General features: G+C 40.8%; 1 protein-coding gene across 1 annotated transcript in view; it reads right to left on the bottom strand.

Moving 5' to 3' along the window:
• The window catches only part of LOC131410965 (aldehyde oxidase 4-like), a 58,964-nt gene that overhangs the window by 14,901 nt on the left and 25,303 nt on the right, over positions 1 to 18,760 (bottom strand). The window contains exons 14-26 of the mRNA XM_058549549.1: positions 17,869 to 18,053; positions 16,736 to 16,898; positions 14,790 to 14,882; positions 13,907 to 14,076; positions 13,485 to 13,599; positions 12,816 to 12,938; positions 10,990 to 11,086; positions 6,070 to 6,194; positions 3,582 to 3,715; positions 2,281 to 2,368; positions 1,879 to 1,965; positions 1,499 to 1,690; positions 253 to 480 (exon numbers count right to left, since the gene is read on the bottom strand). Of these exons, the coding sequence (XP_058405532.1) occupies positions 253 to 480; positions 1,499 to 1,690; positions 1,879 to 1,965; positions 2,281 to 2,368; positions 3,582 to 3,715; positions 6,070 to 6,194; positions 10,990 to 11,086; positions 12,816 to 12,938; positions 13,485 to 13,599; positions 13,907 to 14,076; positions 14,790 to 14,882; positions 16,736 to 16,898; positions 17,869 to 18,053 (1,800 nt within the window). The remainder of the gene's footprint in view (positions 1 to 252; positions 481 to 1,498; positions 1,691 to 1,878; positions 1,966 to 2,280; positions 2,369 to 3,581; positions 3,716 to 6,069; positions 6,195 to 10,989; positions 11,087 to 12,815; positions 12,939 to 13,484; positions 13,600 to 13,906; positions 14,077 to 14,789; positions 14,883 to 16,735; positions 16,899 to 17,868; positions 18,054 to 18,760) is intronic.

The raw sequence follows: 18,760 nt of genomic DNA, 5'->3' as shown, positions 1-18,760 counted from the left end.
ACCCCCCTGAGCTGGACTATATCTGTTGATTGCTTTCTGAGGTTCCTGGTGTTGTGTCGTCCCAGGCCTGCCCTGGTACCCGTGGTCCCCAAAGCTTGCCTAAACCCACTTTGTTTCCTGCTACAGGAAACTGCCCAGTTCCTTCTTTCTCCCCAGAGGGGACCACCTCTAGTTGCACACGATTGCCGTTTTTCAGACAGCCAGTCGTGTGGAAAAGAGCTCTTGGCGAGAAGACATCTCTGCCAGCCTCACCTGATTATAGTAGGTCATGGGCATCCCAATGGTAAATTTCATGGGGACCACAGCAAGCCCCCTCTTCTTCCAGTAATTCTTCTTGTTAAATTCCTCAGCAGCCAGTTTCCTAGCATAAAATGAAGACTTCTCCAGACATTCTTTCCAGCATCTTCGCAAGGGCTCTGGGTTAAATGTCTGTTTATAGGCTGTTTTGCTAATTCTCTTATACATGTTTATTTCTCTAACCTGAAGGATAAGAAAATAAAATGGATTTTAAGGATATATATTCATTCCATACATGAAGCATACATTTTTGTTATACACCTGATATGAAGAAAGTCTTTCTAGAAAAAGAAACAACTATTTAAATGGCTGTAAATATGCAAGTGTAAGTAAGTGTAAATGTATAAACATAATGACAACAATAATCATAATAATGATAGAAACTACTATTGAACACGTCATGTGCTCCAGACTGTATGCTAAGTGTATTATCTCAATTAACTTTACAATAACCCTGAGAAATAGTAGATACTATTATTAGCCCTGTCACAAGTTTTGTTAGTGGGGAGACACAGTTCTCCTGACTCAGAATTCTTTTACTCTACACAACATTTCCTTATTCTTAACTGTTCTTGAATTAGCTCCTCAGAATGTTGAGCTGTGGTAGGATGTTTGCACGAATGGCCATAATCATTCACTCTCTCTATCCATGCTTTTGGTTGGTTTCACACTGACTCTGGGATTGGTGATGGGACTTGCTTTGGCCAATGGGACAATACATACGTAACGCAGGGAGAGACTAGAAAAGTGCTTGTGCATTAGGCCTTGCTATGTTCTTGCTACTCCTGGGAATTCTCTGAACCACCATGAGAACTAACTTGGGCTAGCCCACTGGAGGATGAGAGCCTCTGTGGAGGAGAGATGAGCCTTCCCAGCTGAGACATCCCCTAGACTAATCAGCCCAATGACCAACTGACATGTAAGTGAAGCTGTCTTAGACCATAAAACTCAGGTTGAACTGGCCCAGACCAAAAGAGCTACCCGGCTGACCCACAGAATCATCAGAAATGCTACTTGTTGTTTTAATCCATGAAGTTTTATGATTGACTTGTTACACAGCAAAAGCTAACTGATACATAGACTATGTACTTTATTTCTTTGAATCTACTTAGAAGCTGACATAATGCTATATGTAGGTGCTCAAGATATGTTTGAACCAATGATTTCAGAGTTTTTTAGGGGGTTCTGACTGATTACCTACCTCTTCAGGGGGTAAGTCACACTGAGAGGCCACAGCAGTTATGTAAGCTTCGACTACCACTGTAGCCTGGGGGAAGCCAAATCCTCGAAAGGCAGTGTTGGACGGCAAATTTGTTTTGCAAGGCCTACCCCGGCACCGAAAATTAGGAATATAATATGCGTTTTCAGATTTCAGCACAACGAACTCTAGCACCTGAATTAAAGCAAAACAAAACAAAACTTCTCATCTATCAAATATTCAAAACCACATATCCAAATTTTATCTCTAACTCAAAATCTTCACAGAATTTATCCAATTCATAAGGCAAATATTCATGCAAATAAAGTGTGGCACATACAGCTCAACTGGTAACTTATGGGAAAGGCGTGTTTCTCATTTACCAGCTCAGACTCATCAGGAGTGCATCCACCATTGATGTAAAATTCAACATCGGCGGCTTTGACCACACCATTGTTCATGAATCCAATCTGCAAAGTGATATAACAAGTAAAACCATTTTCTCTATAGTCCTTTACAACCAGACCACGCTGTACACAAACAGGTCTGATCCCAGTTGTCAGTCCAGACCTAGCTCACGCACGTGATCTGATGTGACAGTCACCAGAGGAACACTGAGGATGGTGCTCGAGCTGACCATGATCCCAACAGAAAGTTCTGGTTAGTTTTAGGCAGCGTCCGAATATCCCTTTCAAGTGGTTTGGAATTTAGTAATTGTCTTTGCTATTGGTTGGTTATCACAGGACAGTTTTAGGCAGTGTCCTGAAATTTTTGCTCTCACTCACCTTGTATCTTGCAAGGAGTGGGTGGCGGCCAGCAGTTATCAGCATGTCATCCTCACGCTCTAGAACAAACCGGATTGGGCGGCCAATCCTATAGGAAATGACTCTGTTAATACGCTGGATGCTTCACAAAGCTGTGGAAACGTAGAGATGGGGGAAGGGTGCTTGAGAGAATCTAGCTTAGTGGTTTTCCAAGGGGGTACTAACATGCCTTAAACGACATTTTGGAAGTTTGTGGGGACATTAAAAGGTAAGAAAAAAATTATTGCTTTATCACTCTGGTTTAGTCATGTCTGAGAGTTTAGATATTGAAATGATACATTATTTGGTTATAAGTTACTTTCCTTTTATTTCTTTTTTATTTTACATTAAGGCATTGTATGATTATTTTGCAATGGTGTGTATAAGGAAGTTATATTATTATGAATTTCACTTTGGGATACTAAAGGGGGATTAAAATATTTGCCCTGAGGGGGATGTTGAGGCTGAAAGGATTGAGAACCAAAGCTCTCTGAGTTCACCCCCCCATTAAGACCCCCCCCCCAAAAAGTGCTATCAAGGAACCCTCTGGCTTCTGAGGGAATGCTCCCAGCGTCTGCACACCTGCACTGCCAAGGCAGTCCTTCCTGTTGTTGAAAAGTGTCATGAGCTAAGATAGTCAGTTTTTCTTTTCGAAGCGGTCGCCTGGGAGGAGTTAAGTTTGTCCTGAATACACTTAGTGAACTTTGGCAGTTACAAGGTTCACAAAAGTCATGGCCATTCATGTGTCTGGTTATTCCCTTGGACGATGCAGAAGCTAAGTGAACACACCCGGGCAGCAACAGACCCTCAGTGATTTCATGAAAAAAGGTGTCTCTTGTAAGGTTGGGGTTTTGAACCTCCCTCCACTCAGCTTGATTTATTGTAATGATTTAAAACATAAACATTTTAAAGAGTGAAAGTCAATGGGGTTCATGAAAAAGTAATACTTGGTAATGTCTGTGCAATGCGTCCGATTTACAGTCATCACATTTATTTCACACAACAATCTGTGAAATAAGTAGATATTACTTTTCCCACTTTACGGGTGAGGAAACTGAGGCGACTTGCCCACGTGACCTTGTGAGTGAGTGGGCAGAGCCGGGCTTGACCACAGGGCCTCTGGCCCAGGGCCAGTGTTCCTTCATCCACGTGCTCACCACACCCTTTGGAAAGGAAGGGCTATGACCAAGGGGATGAAAGCTGGGGTGCAGAGGTGGCAGGATGTGGGTGGCATCTGCCCTGCCAGGACTGCTGACATTAACAGCTGTCACTGTCACTCTTACTTGTTGGCGGCCACAGCAGCAACAGCTCCCAGCAGAGCGGGCTTGGTCACTTTCCCCCCAAACGCTCCTCCAGCTCTTTTCATGTGGCAGACGATTCTACTCCTTGGGACGTTTAGTGCTGCAGCCACAAATTCCTGCAAGAGGTAAGTCCGCGAAGCCACGTAAGTACAATGTAACGGTTTATTTCCTCACCTATGTACTTCTCTGCCTAGTAAAAGAAATTCAGTAATTCAACAAATAATTTACAGAACTGTGCAACCATCATCATAATCTAATTTTAGAACATTTTAAGCATCCCCAAAGAAACCTTGTATCTATTAAGCAGTCACACCTAATCTCCCCCAAACCTCAATTCCCGCTACCCCCCAGCACTAGGCAACAACTAATCTGCTTTCTGTCTCTATAGATTTGCCTGTTCTGAACATTTCATATAAGTAGAATAAGACAATATGTGGTCTTTTGTGACTGGCTTCTTTTGCTTAGTATTATATTTTCTAGGTTCGTCCATGTTGTAGCATGTATCAGTACTCCATTCCTTTTTATGGCTAAAGAATACCTCATTGCATAGATATACCACATTTTTATCCATTCATTAGTTGATGGACATTTGTGTTGTTTCCACTTTTGCCTGTTGTGAACAATGCTGCTGTGAACATTCGTGTATAAATTTTTGTGTGGACATATGTTTTCATTTCTTTTGGGTAGATACCTAGTCGTGGAATTGCCGGGTTATATGGTCACTCTATTTTTTTTTTTTTTTTTTTTTTTTTGGTGAGGAGATCAGCCCTGAGCTAACATCCACCAATCCTCCTCTTTTTTTTTGCTGAGGAAGACGGCCCTGGGCTAACATCGGTGCCTATCTTCCTCCACTTTATATGGGACGCCGCCACAGCATGGCTTACCAAGCAGTACTTCGGTGCGCGCCCGGGATCCGAACCAGCGAACCCCGGGCCGCCGCAGCGGAGCGCGCGCACTTAACCGCTTGCGCCACCGGGCCGGCCCCGGTCACTCTATTTTTAACATCGTGAGAAACTGCCAAGCTGTTTTCCAAAGTGGCTGTGCCATTATTCATGCCCACCAGCAATGTATGAAGGTTCTAATTTCTCCACTTCCTCTGTCAACACTTGTTACCGTCTTTTGATTATAGACATCCTAGTGGGTGTGAAGTGGTATTGTTGTGATTTTGATTTGCATTTCCCTAGTGACCAATGATGCTGAGCATCTTTTCCTGTGCTTATTCGTTGTTCATAGACTTCTTTTTTTTTTTTTTTTTTCCATAGACCTTCTTTGGAGAAATGTCTATTCAAATCCTTGGTGGGCCTGCTTTGGATTCTGCCCCAGGTTCTGGGCTGTGGGCTGTGTGTACCCAGTACCCTAGTTACTCCTGGGAAATGCCTGCTGTCATGGAGCTGACTGATTGCACCCTAGGAGATATGGATGGCAGACAGTAAAGGAGATCTTGGGATGTATATGTTATCCATTTGGAGCCCAGAGCCACATACCATTTGGCAAAAGAGACCTCAGAGGTGATCTTTATTATTTTCCTCAACTTACAGAAAAAGATATTGATGCCCAGCAACCTGTCAGAGATCATGTAGCTGCTTAGGGGCAAGGCCCGCACCTCTGCACTCCTCTTCTGTCCACTGTAAAACTTGCAGCTGTGGAGGCCAAAGCCACATCCCAGCTCAGCATCAGTCCCTCCGCCTTTCACTTTGCCTTGAACAGCAGCTGGTAGCATCCTCCTCCCGCTGAGCCAACCCACTCCTGGAGGACCTCAGGGTACCAACTCACTGTGCTCCACCGGGAGCCCCAGCTCTCCCCTCAGAGATGCTTGTCATTACTCCTCCTCCCAGCAGAACTGTTTGAGTATCCCCCTGTGCCTGGCACTGTTCTGGGACCTACAACTCCACATTTCAGAAGAGGGGAATGTCAGAGGATTTTCTTCACTTGCCTGGGAGCAGCAATGCTTTATTTCTCAACCACTAGAACAGGACTGGAACTCATATGCTACTGTGCTGGGCTGAAAATGTCTTGGAAATGCAATCCTTTACGTGTGAACCACCAATATATGAAAACATGCATATAGAAAAGCAACACAAATGAACCACAAAGGGAAATGTACATACATGTGTGCCACCAACACACGCAAACATTCATGTAGAGAAGCAACGCAGATGAACCACAAAGGGAAATGTGAATGTAATACTAGGGCATTGTCCTCTCCGAGATTAACTTTCACACTATCAATTGTTATATAGGAAAGATGAACTTTGCCCTATATGTTGGAAGGTAGCAGCATTTTCAGATCCTTTTTAGAGAAATATTTGCCCTTTTTCTTCATTCTGGACTTTAGCTAACTTCAAGTGTGCAGGGAGACTGAGGCGCGGGAGTGAGAGGAATCAAAAGGCCCCCGGAGTGGAAGGCCTGGTTGTGAGTGCCTCATGTCACCTGTCATCTGTAGTTTCTATTTCCAAAAACATCCTGTTACCTGCACATGGGTTGGATATTGTGTTCCGAGGTGTAACACCATTTCTTTATCTTCCTCTTTTGGGATGGCCAGGAAAGTTTGTGTTTCCATGTAAAAATGTTCCTGTCCTTCCACGTGAACCTCACCTGTAAAGCACAAACACAGGACAATGTTTAGTTGAAAGTCCCAACTTGGAGGCTCTTGGTGGTGTTGGTGTATAAAGAGCGAGTTGCTTCAGTTTATGGAGAGTTGGACTTTATGTCATTTGGTTAAACCACTTTTTCTAATTAATCTTCCCTGTGCCCAACCAGCTGTGTGACACTAGGGAATTCACTCCCCGTCTCTTGGCCTCAGTTTCCTCATCTGTCTAGTGGGGTGATGAGATCTGTGATGTGCTGGACCTGAGCACACAGACTAACTGGCCACATATCCAGGCTCTGTCATCTCCTTGCTCAGGGAGTTTGGCCAAGTTACTAAACCCTCGTGTCCTCATCTGTAAAATGGGGAGGGGGGGTAATAATAATATATACTTCAGTTAGATGATGTTAGGATAACCGAGTCACAGAAAGGGTAAGTAGCTTGCTAAAGGATACAAAGGTTTAAAATGGCAGAGCTGAGATTGTTCCCCACCCTAAAACCAGCCTGCTTCTACTGGTTTAGCTGAGATTTTTGGCTTGTTCAGTACATCCTCATCACTCTGTAGGCTGTACCGAGAGAGGCATTTGGCCCCAGTTTAAATATTTGAAGGCAGTGTTTTTACTTTAAAACTAGCTGAAAGACTCCTGTGCTCTTAAAATAAGGGAATTGTTTTACCAGGAGTCAAAGGATTTCTTGAAATTATGTCTTGGGACAATAGAATGTGGGTCCTGCAAAAAGGCCCCCTGGACTAAAAACAAGTTTGCTTTTAGCAGGTATATATAGAATTTAATCTAAACCCAAATTTATTTAACAATCACATAGTTTTTACAATATGCAAGGTATTTTTCTGAGGCCTAGCACTTTACGGATAACTAGTTCATTTAATCCTCATATGAGCCCTAAGAGGCAGGCGTTATTAGGAAGCTGAGACATGGAGAGATTAAATAAGCGGCCCAAGGCCACACAGTCAGAAACCGCAGAGCTGGGATTCAAATCCAGGCAACCGACTCCAGGACCCGTGCTCTCAGCTACAGCACTACACTGCTTCTCTGCGGCTCTTAGTCATTTCTGCCCAAATTCCAAATTCCCTTCACATTTCAAATTTCCTGCTTGTGCCAAAATTTTGAACTCCCACAATTGAATCTTGAATGATGAAGAGGTAGCACCTTGTTACTCTGTTGCCCTTAGGGTGAGAATAAAAATGAAAAGAAAATGTACTACTGTGGTTAAGAGCAGGGGCCTTGGGGTCAGCCAGTCCCAGGCTCCAGTCCTGGCTCTACTGCTAACTGGATATGAGACCAGCCAATTATCTAACTTTACTAGGCCTCAGTTTCCTCATCTGTAAAATGGAGCTACTGATATGTTCCTTCTCATAGTTGTTTCACTTGCATATTAAATAGTAAGCAGTAAATACTTGGAAGCTTAAAATAAGTTTAATAATAATAATAATACTCATTTCTTAGAGTTGTTGCCAGGATTAAATAATATAATACATGTAAAATGTTTAGCATGCTGTCTGGCACAGTAAGTACCTGATAAATGTTAGCTGATATTATTATTATTACTAAATAACCTTTAGTCCAAATTTATAGTCTTTGTAAAATCTCTTTTTGTTTCTTTCATAAAATCCACTTTGGAGTACTGAATGTTTGGCACAAGTGGTGGATACTGCCAAACCTCTAATGACTTTCCTGGTTGTATCTAACTACTCTTCCGAGGTTGTGAGTTGTTTTTATAATTGGGGGGCAGTCTATATTTTCTGCTTAGACAGAGTGATGCTGGGAAACAAGTATTCTAAAGGTGTCTCCCAGGTTTTAGTAAAAGATAAAAGCTTGCAGCACTTACCATTCTGGTTATTTAGCAGTGGGTAATAGATCCTGCAAAAATTACTATTTTCTCTTACCTAACACCAGTAGTGATTCTCTTAGTAGAGACAGCTGTGGCTCTCAACCATGCCCACACATTAGAATCAATCACCTGGGGAACTTTTAAAAAACACTGATGCTCTGACCCTATACTTCAAGGGTCTCATTTCGCTGGTCTGGAGTGGAATCTGGGTATCGGTATTTTAAAAAATCATATTAATTAGGTCTTAGCCGGTGCAATAAGTCAAAACAGACAAACAAATAATAGTGTCAAGATTGGAAAAGATAAATAACACTGCCATGATATGACTATATACATAGAAAAATCAAGAGAATCTATGAGACTATTAAAATAGTAAGTGAATTTAGTCAAGTTCCTGGATACAAGATCAATATATGAAAACTAATTGTGTTTTTATATATTAGACATAACTAAGTAGAAAATTAAATAAAAATATCATTTACAATAGCATCATAAAATATCAAATACTAGAAATAAATATTAAGAAGGATGTGCAAGATCTCTACAGTGAAAATGACGAAATTACTGAGAGGAATTAAAGCAAACCTAAATAAAAGGCAGAGTCTAGGGGCCAGCCCGGTGGCGCAAGCGGTTAAGTGCGCGCGCTCCGCTGCGGGGGCCCGGGGTTCGCTGGTTCGGATCCCGGGCGCGCACTGACGCACTGCTTGGTAAGCCATGCTGTGGCAGCGTCCCATATAAAGTGGAGGAAGATAGGCACCGATGTTAGCCCAGGGCCGTCTTCCTCAGCAAAAAAGGAGGAGGATTGGCGGATGTTAGCTCAGGGCTGATCTCCTCACAAAAAAAAAAAAAAAAAAAAAAAAAAAGGCAGGGTCTACCATGTTCATGGATTGGAACTTAATATTGTTAAGATTTCATTTCTCTCAAATTGATGTTTTTTCAATGCAATCCCAGTCAAAATCCCAGCAAATTATTATTAGTGGAAATTGATGAACTGATGATAAATGTATATGGAAATGCAAAGAACCCATAGCAGCTAAGGTCATATTGAAGAAGACATAGCAAAAGGACCTTACGCTATCAGATTTCAAGACTTACTATAGAGTTACAGCAAGTAAGACAGTGTGGTATTAGCACAAAGATAGATAAACAGATGTGTGGAATATAATAGAGAGTTTAGAAATAGAACAACACATATGTAGACACCTGGAAAACAATAAAAGTTGTACTGCAATTCAATAAGGAAAAGGATAGTCTTCAATAAATGGTGCTAGGTCAATTGACTATCCACTTGAAAAAAAATGAAAGTTGACCCCTGTCCCACACTATACAGAAAAATTAATTTGAGATGGATCATAGACCTAAATGTCAAAGCTAGAACATTTTATCAAGCTTCTAGGAGAAATCATAGGAAAATATCTCCATGACCTTTGGATAGGCAAAAATTTCTTCATGGCACAAAAGCACTAACCACAAAAAAGACTGATAAATTGGACTTCATTAAAATCAAGAACTTTTGTTCATGGAAAGGAACCATGAAGACAGTGAAAATGCAATCCACAAGCTGGGAGAAGATATTTGCAAGACCCATAACCAACAAGGCACTCATATCAAAAACATACAAACCTCCTATAAATCAGTAAGTATCAATTATTATATTATTAATTCTATTAAAATCAATAATATATAATTATATACAAGTCTAATTAATGATCACTTTTAATTTTATTAATAAAAAACAAGCAAAAGACTTGAACAGACATCTTACCAAAGAGGATATAAAAATGGCCAATATACATATGAAAAGTGTTCAATATCAGTCATCAAAGAAATTCAATTAAATCCACAATGAGACACTGCTATACACCCATCAGATAGATAAAACTAAAAAGACTGACAGTAACAACAGAACAATGGAACTTTCGTAATTGTTAATAGGAGTCAAATTGGAACAAATGTTTGTTTAACGTTCAGCATTAACTGCTGAAGGTAAACGTATAAAAACACTTTTATTCGGCAATTCTACTCCTGGGTGTATTCCATTGGAAATGAGCGCTTATGTTTGCCAAGGGATGTATAATAGTATTTATGGAAACTTGATTCATAATAGCCCGAAGTTGAAAACAACTCAAAGGTCCATCAACGGTAGAATGGATAAATAAATTGTGGAATATTTATACAATGGGATACTCCTGAACAACACAAAGGAACTACTGATGTGTGCAACAACGTGGATTAATCTTCCGTACATAATGTTGAATATAAGAAGTAGGCAAAAAAGAAGTTTATACTGTAAGATTCCGTTTATATGAAGTTCACAATAATGTAAAACTAATATACAGTGATAAAGGTTAGAATAAAACCTTTGGGAGGGTTACTGACCGAGAGGGGGCACAAGGAAGTTTTCCGGGGTGCTAGAAATGTTCTCTACCTTGATGTGGGTAGTATTTACATAGCTTTATACATATGTACAACTTTATCAAGCTGTAAACTTATTATTGGTGCATTTTAAATTGTGATTTAAAAATAACGCAAGGGTTGGGGCCGACCCCGTGGCTTAGCGGTTAAGTGCGCGCGCTCCGCTGCTGGCGGCCCGGGTTCCGATCCCGGGCGCGCACTGACTCACCGCTTCTCCGGCCATGCTAAGGCCGCGTCCCACATACAGCAACTAGAAGGATGTGCAACTATGACAAACAACTATCTACTGGGGCTTTGGGGAGAAAAAGGGAAAAAAAGGAGGATTGGCAATAGATGTTAGCTCAGAGCCGGTCTTCCTCAGCAAAAAGAGGAGGATTGGCATGGATGTTAGCTCAGGGCTGATCTTCCTCACACACAAAAAATAATAATAACACATGGGTTGAGAAGCTCTGCTTTAGGTTCAGTATTTCTCAAACCAGGTGATTGAATTTAGAGTGTTCAACTTCAGAGGCTTCACTTTTCTGGCGCAAGACCACTTACCTTCAATGATTTGATCGACGTATTTAAAGGCTTGCTCTACATTTCCTTGCTCAATTTTTTTCTCAACAGAAAGAAATGAATTGTGCTCTAGAGCTTGCTGCAGGGGAAAAACAAATAAAACAAAACAAAACAAAACAAAAGTGTTTTTTTACATTCTGGTAAGCCATTCAACTCCCATCAAAATCCCATGCTTCTGCTCTATCAGATCTTCACACGCCAAGACAACCCGAGCAGTGTGGAAAGGCAGCAGAAATTGGGTTAAAATGGATTTCAGGCATTGGTGACTCAGTTTTGTTCAGGGCTCGGAGGAGGAGCTGAGGGGGAGACAAGGACATATAAAACATGGTTGTTGAGTGACAACCTGAGGCAGTTTGGTAGTAAGGGGCCAACTTTGTGGTGAGGGGAGCAGATCACAGAGTAAAGAGAGGCCAAGAAGAAGAAGGCTGGTGGGGCTGGGAGTGTTCAGGGATGGCCTTGTGTAGGTGACCTAAGTCAGGTGTTGAATTGGAAGGGATTAGGACAGTTAGAGAATGGAGCGGAAATCATTTGAAGTCAAGGGCACCTCATAAAGCAACAGTTTGAGGTTGAAACCAAGCTGAGGGACCAAAATGAGAAGAAGGCCAGGCTGGCTGGGCAGAGGCTTTCTATCAAGAAGCAGTTGGATGAGCTGGAAAGGTAGATTGAGGCTGGACTATGAAAGACCTTGAGTTCCACACTGAGAACCTTATCTAAGGGGACGTTGTTGTGTAGGAGAAGTGATCTGATGAACTTTGTGGGTTAGAAAAGTTAATGTGGTGGGTAGATGGTTGAAATGGAGTACCAGAGCCTCTTTGAGTGGTTATGGTAGTAAATCTGACAATAAGGTGGTGAGGATTGGGCTGGAGGGTGAGGTGGGGATGAAAGAGAGAATGGAATGAAAGGGGCAGACTTAAGGGGCATTTAAAGGATAACTAGGAAAGACTTGAACTTGGCAACTCTAGGGAAGAACAGAGGAGCATCAGAGGGTGAAGACTGCATCTTCCTTGGCCAGGTTCCTATTGCTTATGCACCCATCCATTCATTGCACACATTTATTGAGCACCTACTATGGGTTCAGTGCTTCACTAGGCACTGGGGATATAAAGCATCATGGACGTGATCTTGACCTCATTAATAATGACAACTAAAACAAAATAACAGCTAACATTTATTGAATGCGTTCTGTGTCCCAAATGCTGTTCTAAGCATTTTACTTGAATTCTCTCATTTAAACCTCACAGTGACCTTTTGATGTAGGTACTTTCATGGTTCCCATTTTACAGATGAGGAAACTGAGGTATGAGAAGTTTAAGTAATTTGTCAAAGCTTTCATTGCTATTAAGAGCCTATTAAATGACAGAGTCAGACCAAGAATCTGAGTATTCTATCTCCAGAGCTTGTGCTTAAGCAGGAAGTGGGCAAGAAAACAGAGGACCCAAGCCGTTATTCAGTAATTGTTACAACGGTTCTGAGTTTCACAGTGCTCTGGGTTTTCCCTCTGACTAGTTCCATAGCGGAGGTCATGAGGACATTCCTCTGGGGTTGTTTATCTGGGTTCCGAGGCCATGCCTTGGCAAGAGGCCATGGGAGAGAAGTGGACACAGGAAGGAAGGGGGCTCGAGGCAGAGAAATGCTCAGTATTATGTCTTGAGGTGCAGATTGCTGGAGCCTTCTCTCTGAAACTACAGATAACACTGAACAAAGTATAGATGGAGCCCAAATTATACTGTTTTGTGACTCTATGGCTTGAATTTGGCCAAAAGCAGACCACCCTAGTCATTCTAGAAGATACAAAGGGGCCTAAATACCTCTATTGTGATAATCCTCGGTTCTATGTCTTCATAAGCAATCTTCACTTTTTTAGCGGCCTCTCTTGCACGAGCATAGGTGTCAGCAGCTACGGCGCAGACAATCTGACCCACGCAAATCACCTGCAGAAAAGCCATGTGTTGTAATTAGCTAAAGCATAGAATCGTTAAAAAGGATTTGCTGTTCCCACACTCTTATGTTTACCTGCTGAGTTCTTGTGACCACAAGAAAGATTATTTTCTACCTATGAAAATAAATTTAAAACAGTGGCTTGAGTGGGATTTAGAGGCTACAGAAACTGGATGCAGACTTAATTATCTGGCCTATGATTGTCTTCAGCCGCATTCCTCACCATTCCCATATCACACAAAACAAACCAGTCATCCTGAAATTCTGTTGGTTCTTTTAACGTCCTATGCTCTGTATCGCTTCTAAGACTTTCATGACTTTTTACAAGCCTTCCTTGAGAGGGCTTATGGCTTATTATCAGAATCTCAAAAGGGTCCACAATTCAAGAGAGCATTTGAGAACTTTGAGGTGGAGTCAGCGGTTCCCTGCAAGTCTTTGTGACGTGGACATGAATCCACGGATGTTATAGTCATAACCAATAATCATTTTGGTGTTTCCAGCAGAGTATTTAAACAATAAGCCACACACAAATCCCACACCTCATTCTGTGCATAGAGAACCTCTCCATTGTGGTTATTATCTCCCGGAACATCCTCTGCTGTTATCACATCAACCACACCTGGAAGTGCCAGGGCTTCTGAAGCATCAATTGATCTGGGAGGGAAAATTTGAAAGTACACGTCAAAGTTGCAGGGGAAAGTTCAGGTACAATACAAACGACTCTTCAACCACAGGGAAAAACTACAATGGACGATATTCTATGTTGAAAGTGCTGATATTTAGCAGACATTCCGACTATTGGCCATAAATTCTTTCATAACAATGCCTAAAAAAATGACTGAATCCCATCCAGAAGAGGAAATGAATACTCTTAATTGACTTAAATATATAATAAGCTCTCAATTTCAATATGAAATTGTAAACGCATGTCAGTAAGACGTAGGAACTTTTATTTCCTTACATGATCTTTGCGTGAGCTCTGGTGCTGGTGACGACAGCCAGGAAGAGTTCTTGGGCAACGGGGGGCATGTCATCAACAAATACAGCTTCCCCTGTGGCGTGTTTAATGGCTGACTGGTGCATGACTGGGTGGCCCACTGGATCTTGAGGGGGTTGTTTGGGATCCACACACTGTTAATGAGCAAGGCAACTTATTTTACTGCCAGACATTCTCATGCAAGGAAAATTGGGTCTGATGTATCTGGCTTACTCACAAGTCAAGAAAAACTATAGTCAATTGGGTATCCATATCCATGAGTCAAAGTTAATAAATATCCATTGAGTATTATGGTAAGGGATATATTCTGGTCACAACCCCCTCTCCCCAACAAAAAAAGAAGACATTGTTCCTGTCCTCAAGGATTCTACAGCCTTGTTGAGGAATCAGAACACACACAAACACATATTACAATAATGTGATCAACTTCATATCACAATAAAAAACAGTTTACAGAACTAATATGATGCAAGGAAAAATACACAAGTTCCTGGGAGATTCAAGGTGGTTGTAACAAAGCAGGGAAGGCTTTCTAGAAGCAGTAAATGTTGAGTCAGGTTTTAAAGGAAGGCAGACCTTGGCCAAGAAAAGGAGGAAATTTTAAGCAACCAAACTGAACATAGTGGAAAAGGAGATTCAAAATTCTTTGTGTAGCCTTGAGTAAAAGCATAGATGCTGAACTGAGCATGTCATGTGTGGGTGACCATGGGTAACACCAGCTGGCTTTAGTAGATTTTATCTTTACAAATAATACTAAGTACAGCTATTGAAAAGAGGGAGATATATGAATAATGCATATATCTGAATGCATAGATAGATTAAAAAACAAAAAACTCTACCCACCAACCTGAAACATCTGAATTCCTTGGGGTGTTTCTATGGGGAAATCTTCTAGAGCACTCGTGAAGTTTTCGGGGATATCGGGAAACTTCTGGGGATCCTGAAAAGAAGATTATTTCACATACAATTTTACAATCTGAGTGGCTAGCTTGGAAAAACATGTGTGGAACAGAGTTATCCAATTTGTTCTCCCAGATATTAGAGACCAGGTCTGCTGGGAGAGAGCCCTGAGCTTCCACTTTTCTAGGTTAGCAGCAGTTGTTGGAAGAAGAACTACATCTACTGATGCACACAGAAAAGTTGTTGGAAGAAGAACTACATCTACTGATGCACACAGAAAAGTGAATGTTATTTCCAGGAAGCGAAGACACCCCTGCAAGACAAGGTCTCCTTTTAAATGAGTGGAAATACGTACCCTTCTAAATGGACGCTGTGCTTTCAAATCCAGGCCAAGCTTCTGGGCATATCTCTCAAAGAAGCAACTGAGGGAGTGGGCAAAGATGACTTGTGAGCCATCTACCAAGGTGTTCAATTACAGATTATTTGTGATCGTGAAGACCAGAATTAACCTAAATAGCTAACAACAGGGAAATGACTAAACAAATTATGGTACATCCAGAAGATATAATATTCTGCAGTCATTAAAAATAATTTTTTAGAAGTGCATTTGTTGACATTGAAAAATGCTCATGAAATATAGTTAAGTGAGAAAAATGAGTTACAAAAATTTGTGTACAGTATGACCCCATTTTTTAATATAAAAAAGTATAAAAATATGTATTCCAAATGTTAGTAGGACTATTGAATTATAGTTGATTTTTAAAATTTTTGCTTCTCTGTATTTTGAATTCTTTTATAATGATACAAGATATAACGTAAGACATGTAATATGTAAGAGAATATATGATAATATATAACAGATATAAAATAAAAAATATATTTAATAGATTATATACAATAATATATTAGATATATACTGATTATCTATTTATATACTGAATACATTATATAATGTGTAATAGAGTATATAATAAAGTATAATAGAATATGATAATATGAATAATAAATAATATTAATAAAAATAATAAAAAAGAGATTGGCTGAACTAACAGAGTAAAGCTCTCAGCTGTAAAGGAAATGTGGGTGGAGTCATTTGTCTGCCATTTTGGGGTCGACTCATGGCTTTTCAAGGGGACACACAGTCATGGACCATATTTTGAGAAACACTGCTGTGGAAGTCATTTTAAACTAGGTTAGGTAAGAAAAAAATAGTTAACAAAAAACTGGAAGCAATCTAAATGTCCAAAAATAAGGAATAGATCAAATAATGGTACACATCTCCATAAACATGACACTCAACCATTATGTCATGATGTCACTGAAGAATATTTAATGACACTGACAGATGTTTATGTTACTAAGTGAAATCAGCAAGCTTTATAAACAGTTCTATAGATGTATAGTGTGGTGCCTATACATACACATCCATAAAGAAGGGCTTAGAAAGATACACACAGATTATTGGTAGTTGCTAACTATGGGTGATGGAATTACAACTGATTTTCTCCTCCTTTTTGGCTTACTCACATTTTCTAAACATTAAAGTAGGTATTATTTTAACAAGAAAATTTTCTTTAAAACAGGAAAAGATGTTATACGTAATTTGCTTACTGAAGGTTTTTTGCTACTGTAGGTCAACTTGATATTGCATATTAGTACTTGTCACACAAATGATAGGGCAAATGGATTAACAAGGTCGTCCCCTTCTCAGCCCAGGAGTGAAGGAGAAGGGAACGGGAAGGAGAGGAAGAGAGAAGGGCCAGGAGGAAGCGGTGGGGGGCTGGGAGCCCCACACTGAGGGCCCCATTATCAAAGCCAGGCAGGGAAGGTCCTTCATGTGCAAGACTCGCACTCAGAATGTCAAGGCCTCAGAGACCCAGAGAAAATACTTACCATTTTATTCAGTCCTCGCCTCACTTTGAGGTAGAATTTGAAGAGTAAGCTGATGATGAGCGTCCGCCTATATTCTACCATGCCGCCCTCAGCTGCCGGCGGGATGTAGATCTCTTCCAGGACCCAGCGGCACGCGTCACCAAGCATTGGGTCATCCCATCGCCTAGAAAGAAAGAGTGTCAACATTTCACAGAAGAGGCAAAGACAGACCCTAAACTGATGGAGCAAGGGAGGACGGAAATATCCTAGATTATTTCACTAGCTTTCTTTAGAATTGGATGCAGAGGCTCCTAGATTTTCCTTATCAAGTCCTCCTTTATTATTGTTTTAATTATTTCATCCTGGGCATGTTGATTTACCTCAAATAACTTGGGTAAAAAAAGGAATAAAATCAAAGCTTCCCATGATGCAGGACTCGGTCTTGTTCACTGCTGTATCTCAGCAGCCAGTCCAAGCCTGGCACGCACACTGCACAGTAACGACTGGTAAATGACTGGATTATTGAAGATAACAGTAATGACTGGTAAATGACTGGATTATTGAAGATAGTTGTAAAATTTTTCACAAATGAAAGTTTCTATGTAAATACTTTGGAAGCATTCAGTTATTTTAGTATCTGAGAAAAAAAATTGCATTAAGTTCTAATTGTTGACAATGAATATGATGAGTGGATAAAAATTATTATAAAAGCACTAGTTGGAAGAATTTTAAAAACTTACTTTCCAAATGCTAAAAATAATGAGACTGACAGGAAGAAGGCTATTTAACCTTTTGGAATATTTCATCTTCTTTACATGGTTTAAGGACGTTTTTAGATGTCTTAGGACACAGTATTAGCAACGTTTACTTACTTTGCAGGTTATTAAAAGTGAAATTTTGAAGATAATATCTACTTAGATTAATTTGTGCGTTAATCTTATTATAGAAACTGCAATAAAAGAGTCATTGTTATCTCGAAAAAGTTTGGCTTTTGGGTGATTTTTATTTCTTTTATACTTTTCTGCAGTGCTTAAATTTTCTACATGATTATATATACTTAATTTTTATAATAAAAAATTCTCCAAGCGCTATTTTCATGAAAATATTAAGACAGAAAGGCCGGCGTTTTGTGTTCCGGATGTGCTGTGACTTACCTCCCAATGAGCTGCTGGCACGTGTGTGCGGCAGAGACAACGGTGGGGCCAACGCTTCCGTAGAACATGTGGAGGTCCTTGATCCTGGCTGTGCCATCTTCAAACTTCACACTCATCCCCGCGTTGACAATGGCAAAGGCGTTCTCCTGACGCTGGGCCTGCCGGAGTCCTGACACAAAGTGCCACTGGGAATAGAAAAATACTCAGAATGTTTCGTGCTTATCTCCACTGACCGACGAACAGCAACAACCCTGATGACTGTTTATAATGAACAGGACCCTGTGAATGACACCGAGTTCTCACACACGTACTGTTGTTGACTGTGATGCTGACTCTATGAGGACAGGCCTATGTGCTTTATATGTATTCCTGTTTCATCCTCACGACGACTCCACTCCTTCCCAATTTACTGATGAGGAAACTGAGGCTTTAAGTAACTTGCACAAGGTCACACAGTAAGTGGCAGAGCTGGGGTTCAAATCTAAGCAGGCTGGCTCCAAAGTCTATGCTTCTCTACTTTCAAGTCTGAGTCACCCCATGTGGCCTCAGGAAGTGACTTAAACTGTTTGGGTCTTAGTATTTTTAAAATGAGAAGGTTGGGTTTGGTCAAATGGTGCCTCAGGGGCTGCTAAGAGGGGCGAGGGGAAGATCAGGCTGTGGGGTGTCTCTCACCACATCTCCACTTTCGTCTGTTTTAGTTTGGTGTTCAGATTTCATCTGAATAAAAATTTCTACTGTTGAAAAAACCCAAAACTTGAAAACTAGTGGACCAAATGGTCTCCAAAGTTCTTTCCAGGTTTAAATCTGTCATTCTAGGGTAAATCTCGTTACTAGTGTAAAACATTAGAGCCACAAAACCTCTTTGTGTGGCCAGCACCTTGGTGGGGATGGG

This window comes from Diceros bicornis, chromosome 10, assembly GCF_020826845.1.
Source record: "Diceros bicornis minor isolate mBicDic1 chromosome 10, mDicBic1.mat.cur, whole genome shotgun sequence".
Lineage (NCBI taxonomy): Eukaryota > Metazoa > Chordata > Mammalia > Perissodactyla > Rhinocerotidae > Diceros > Diceros bicornis.
Note: the sequence above shows the minus strand (reverse complement) of the source record. Positions and strands in the feature narration are given on the sequence as shown.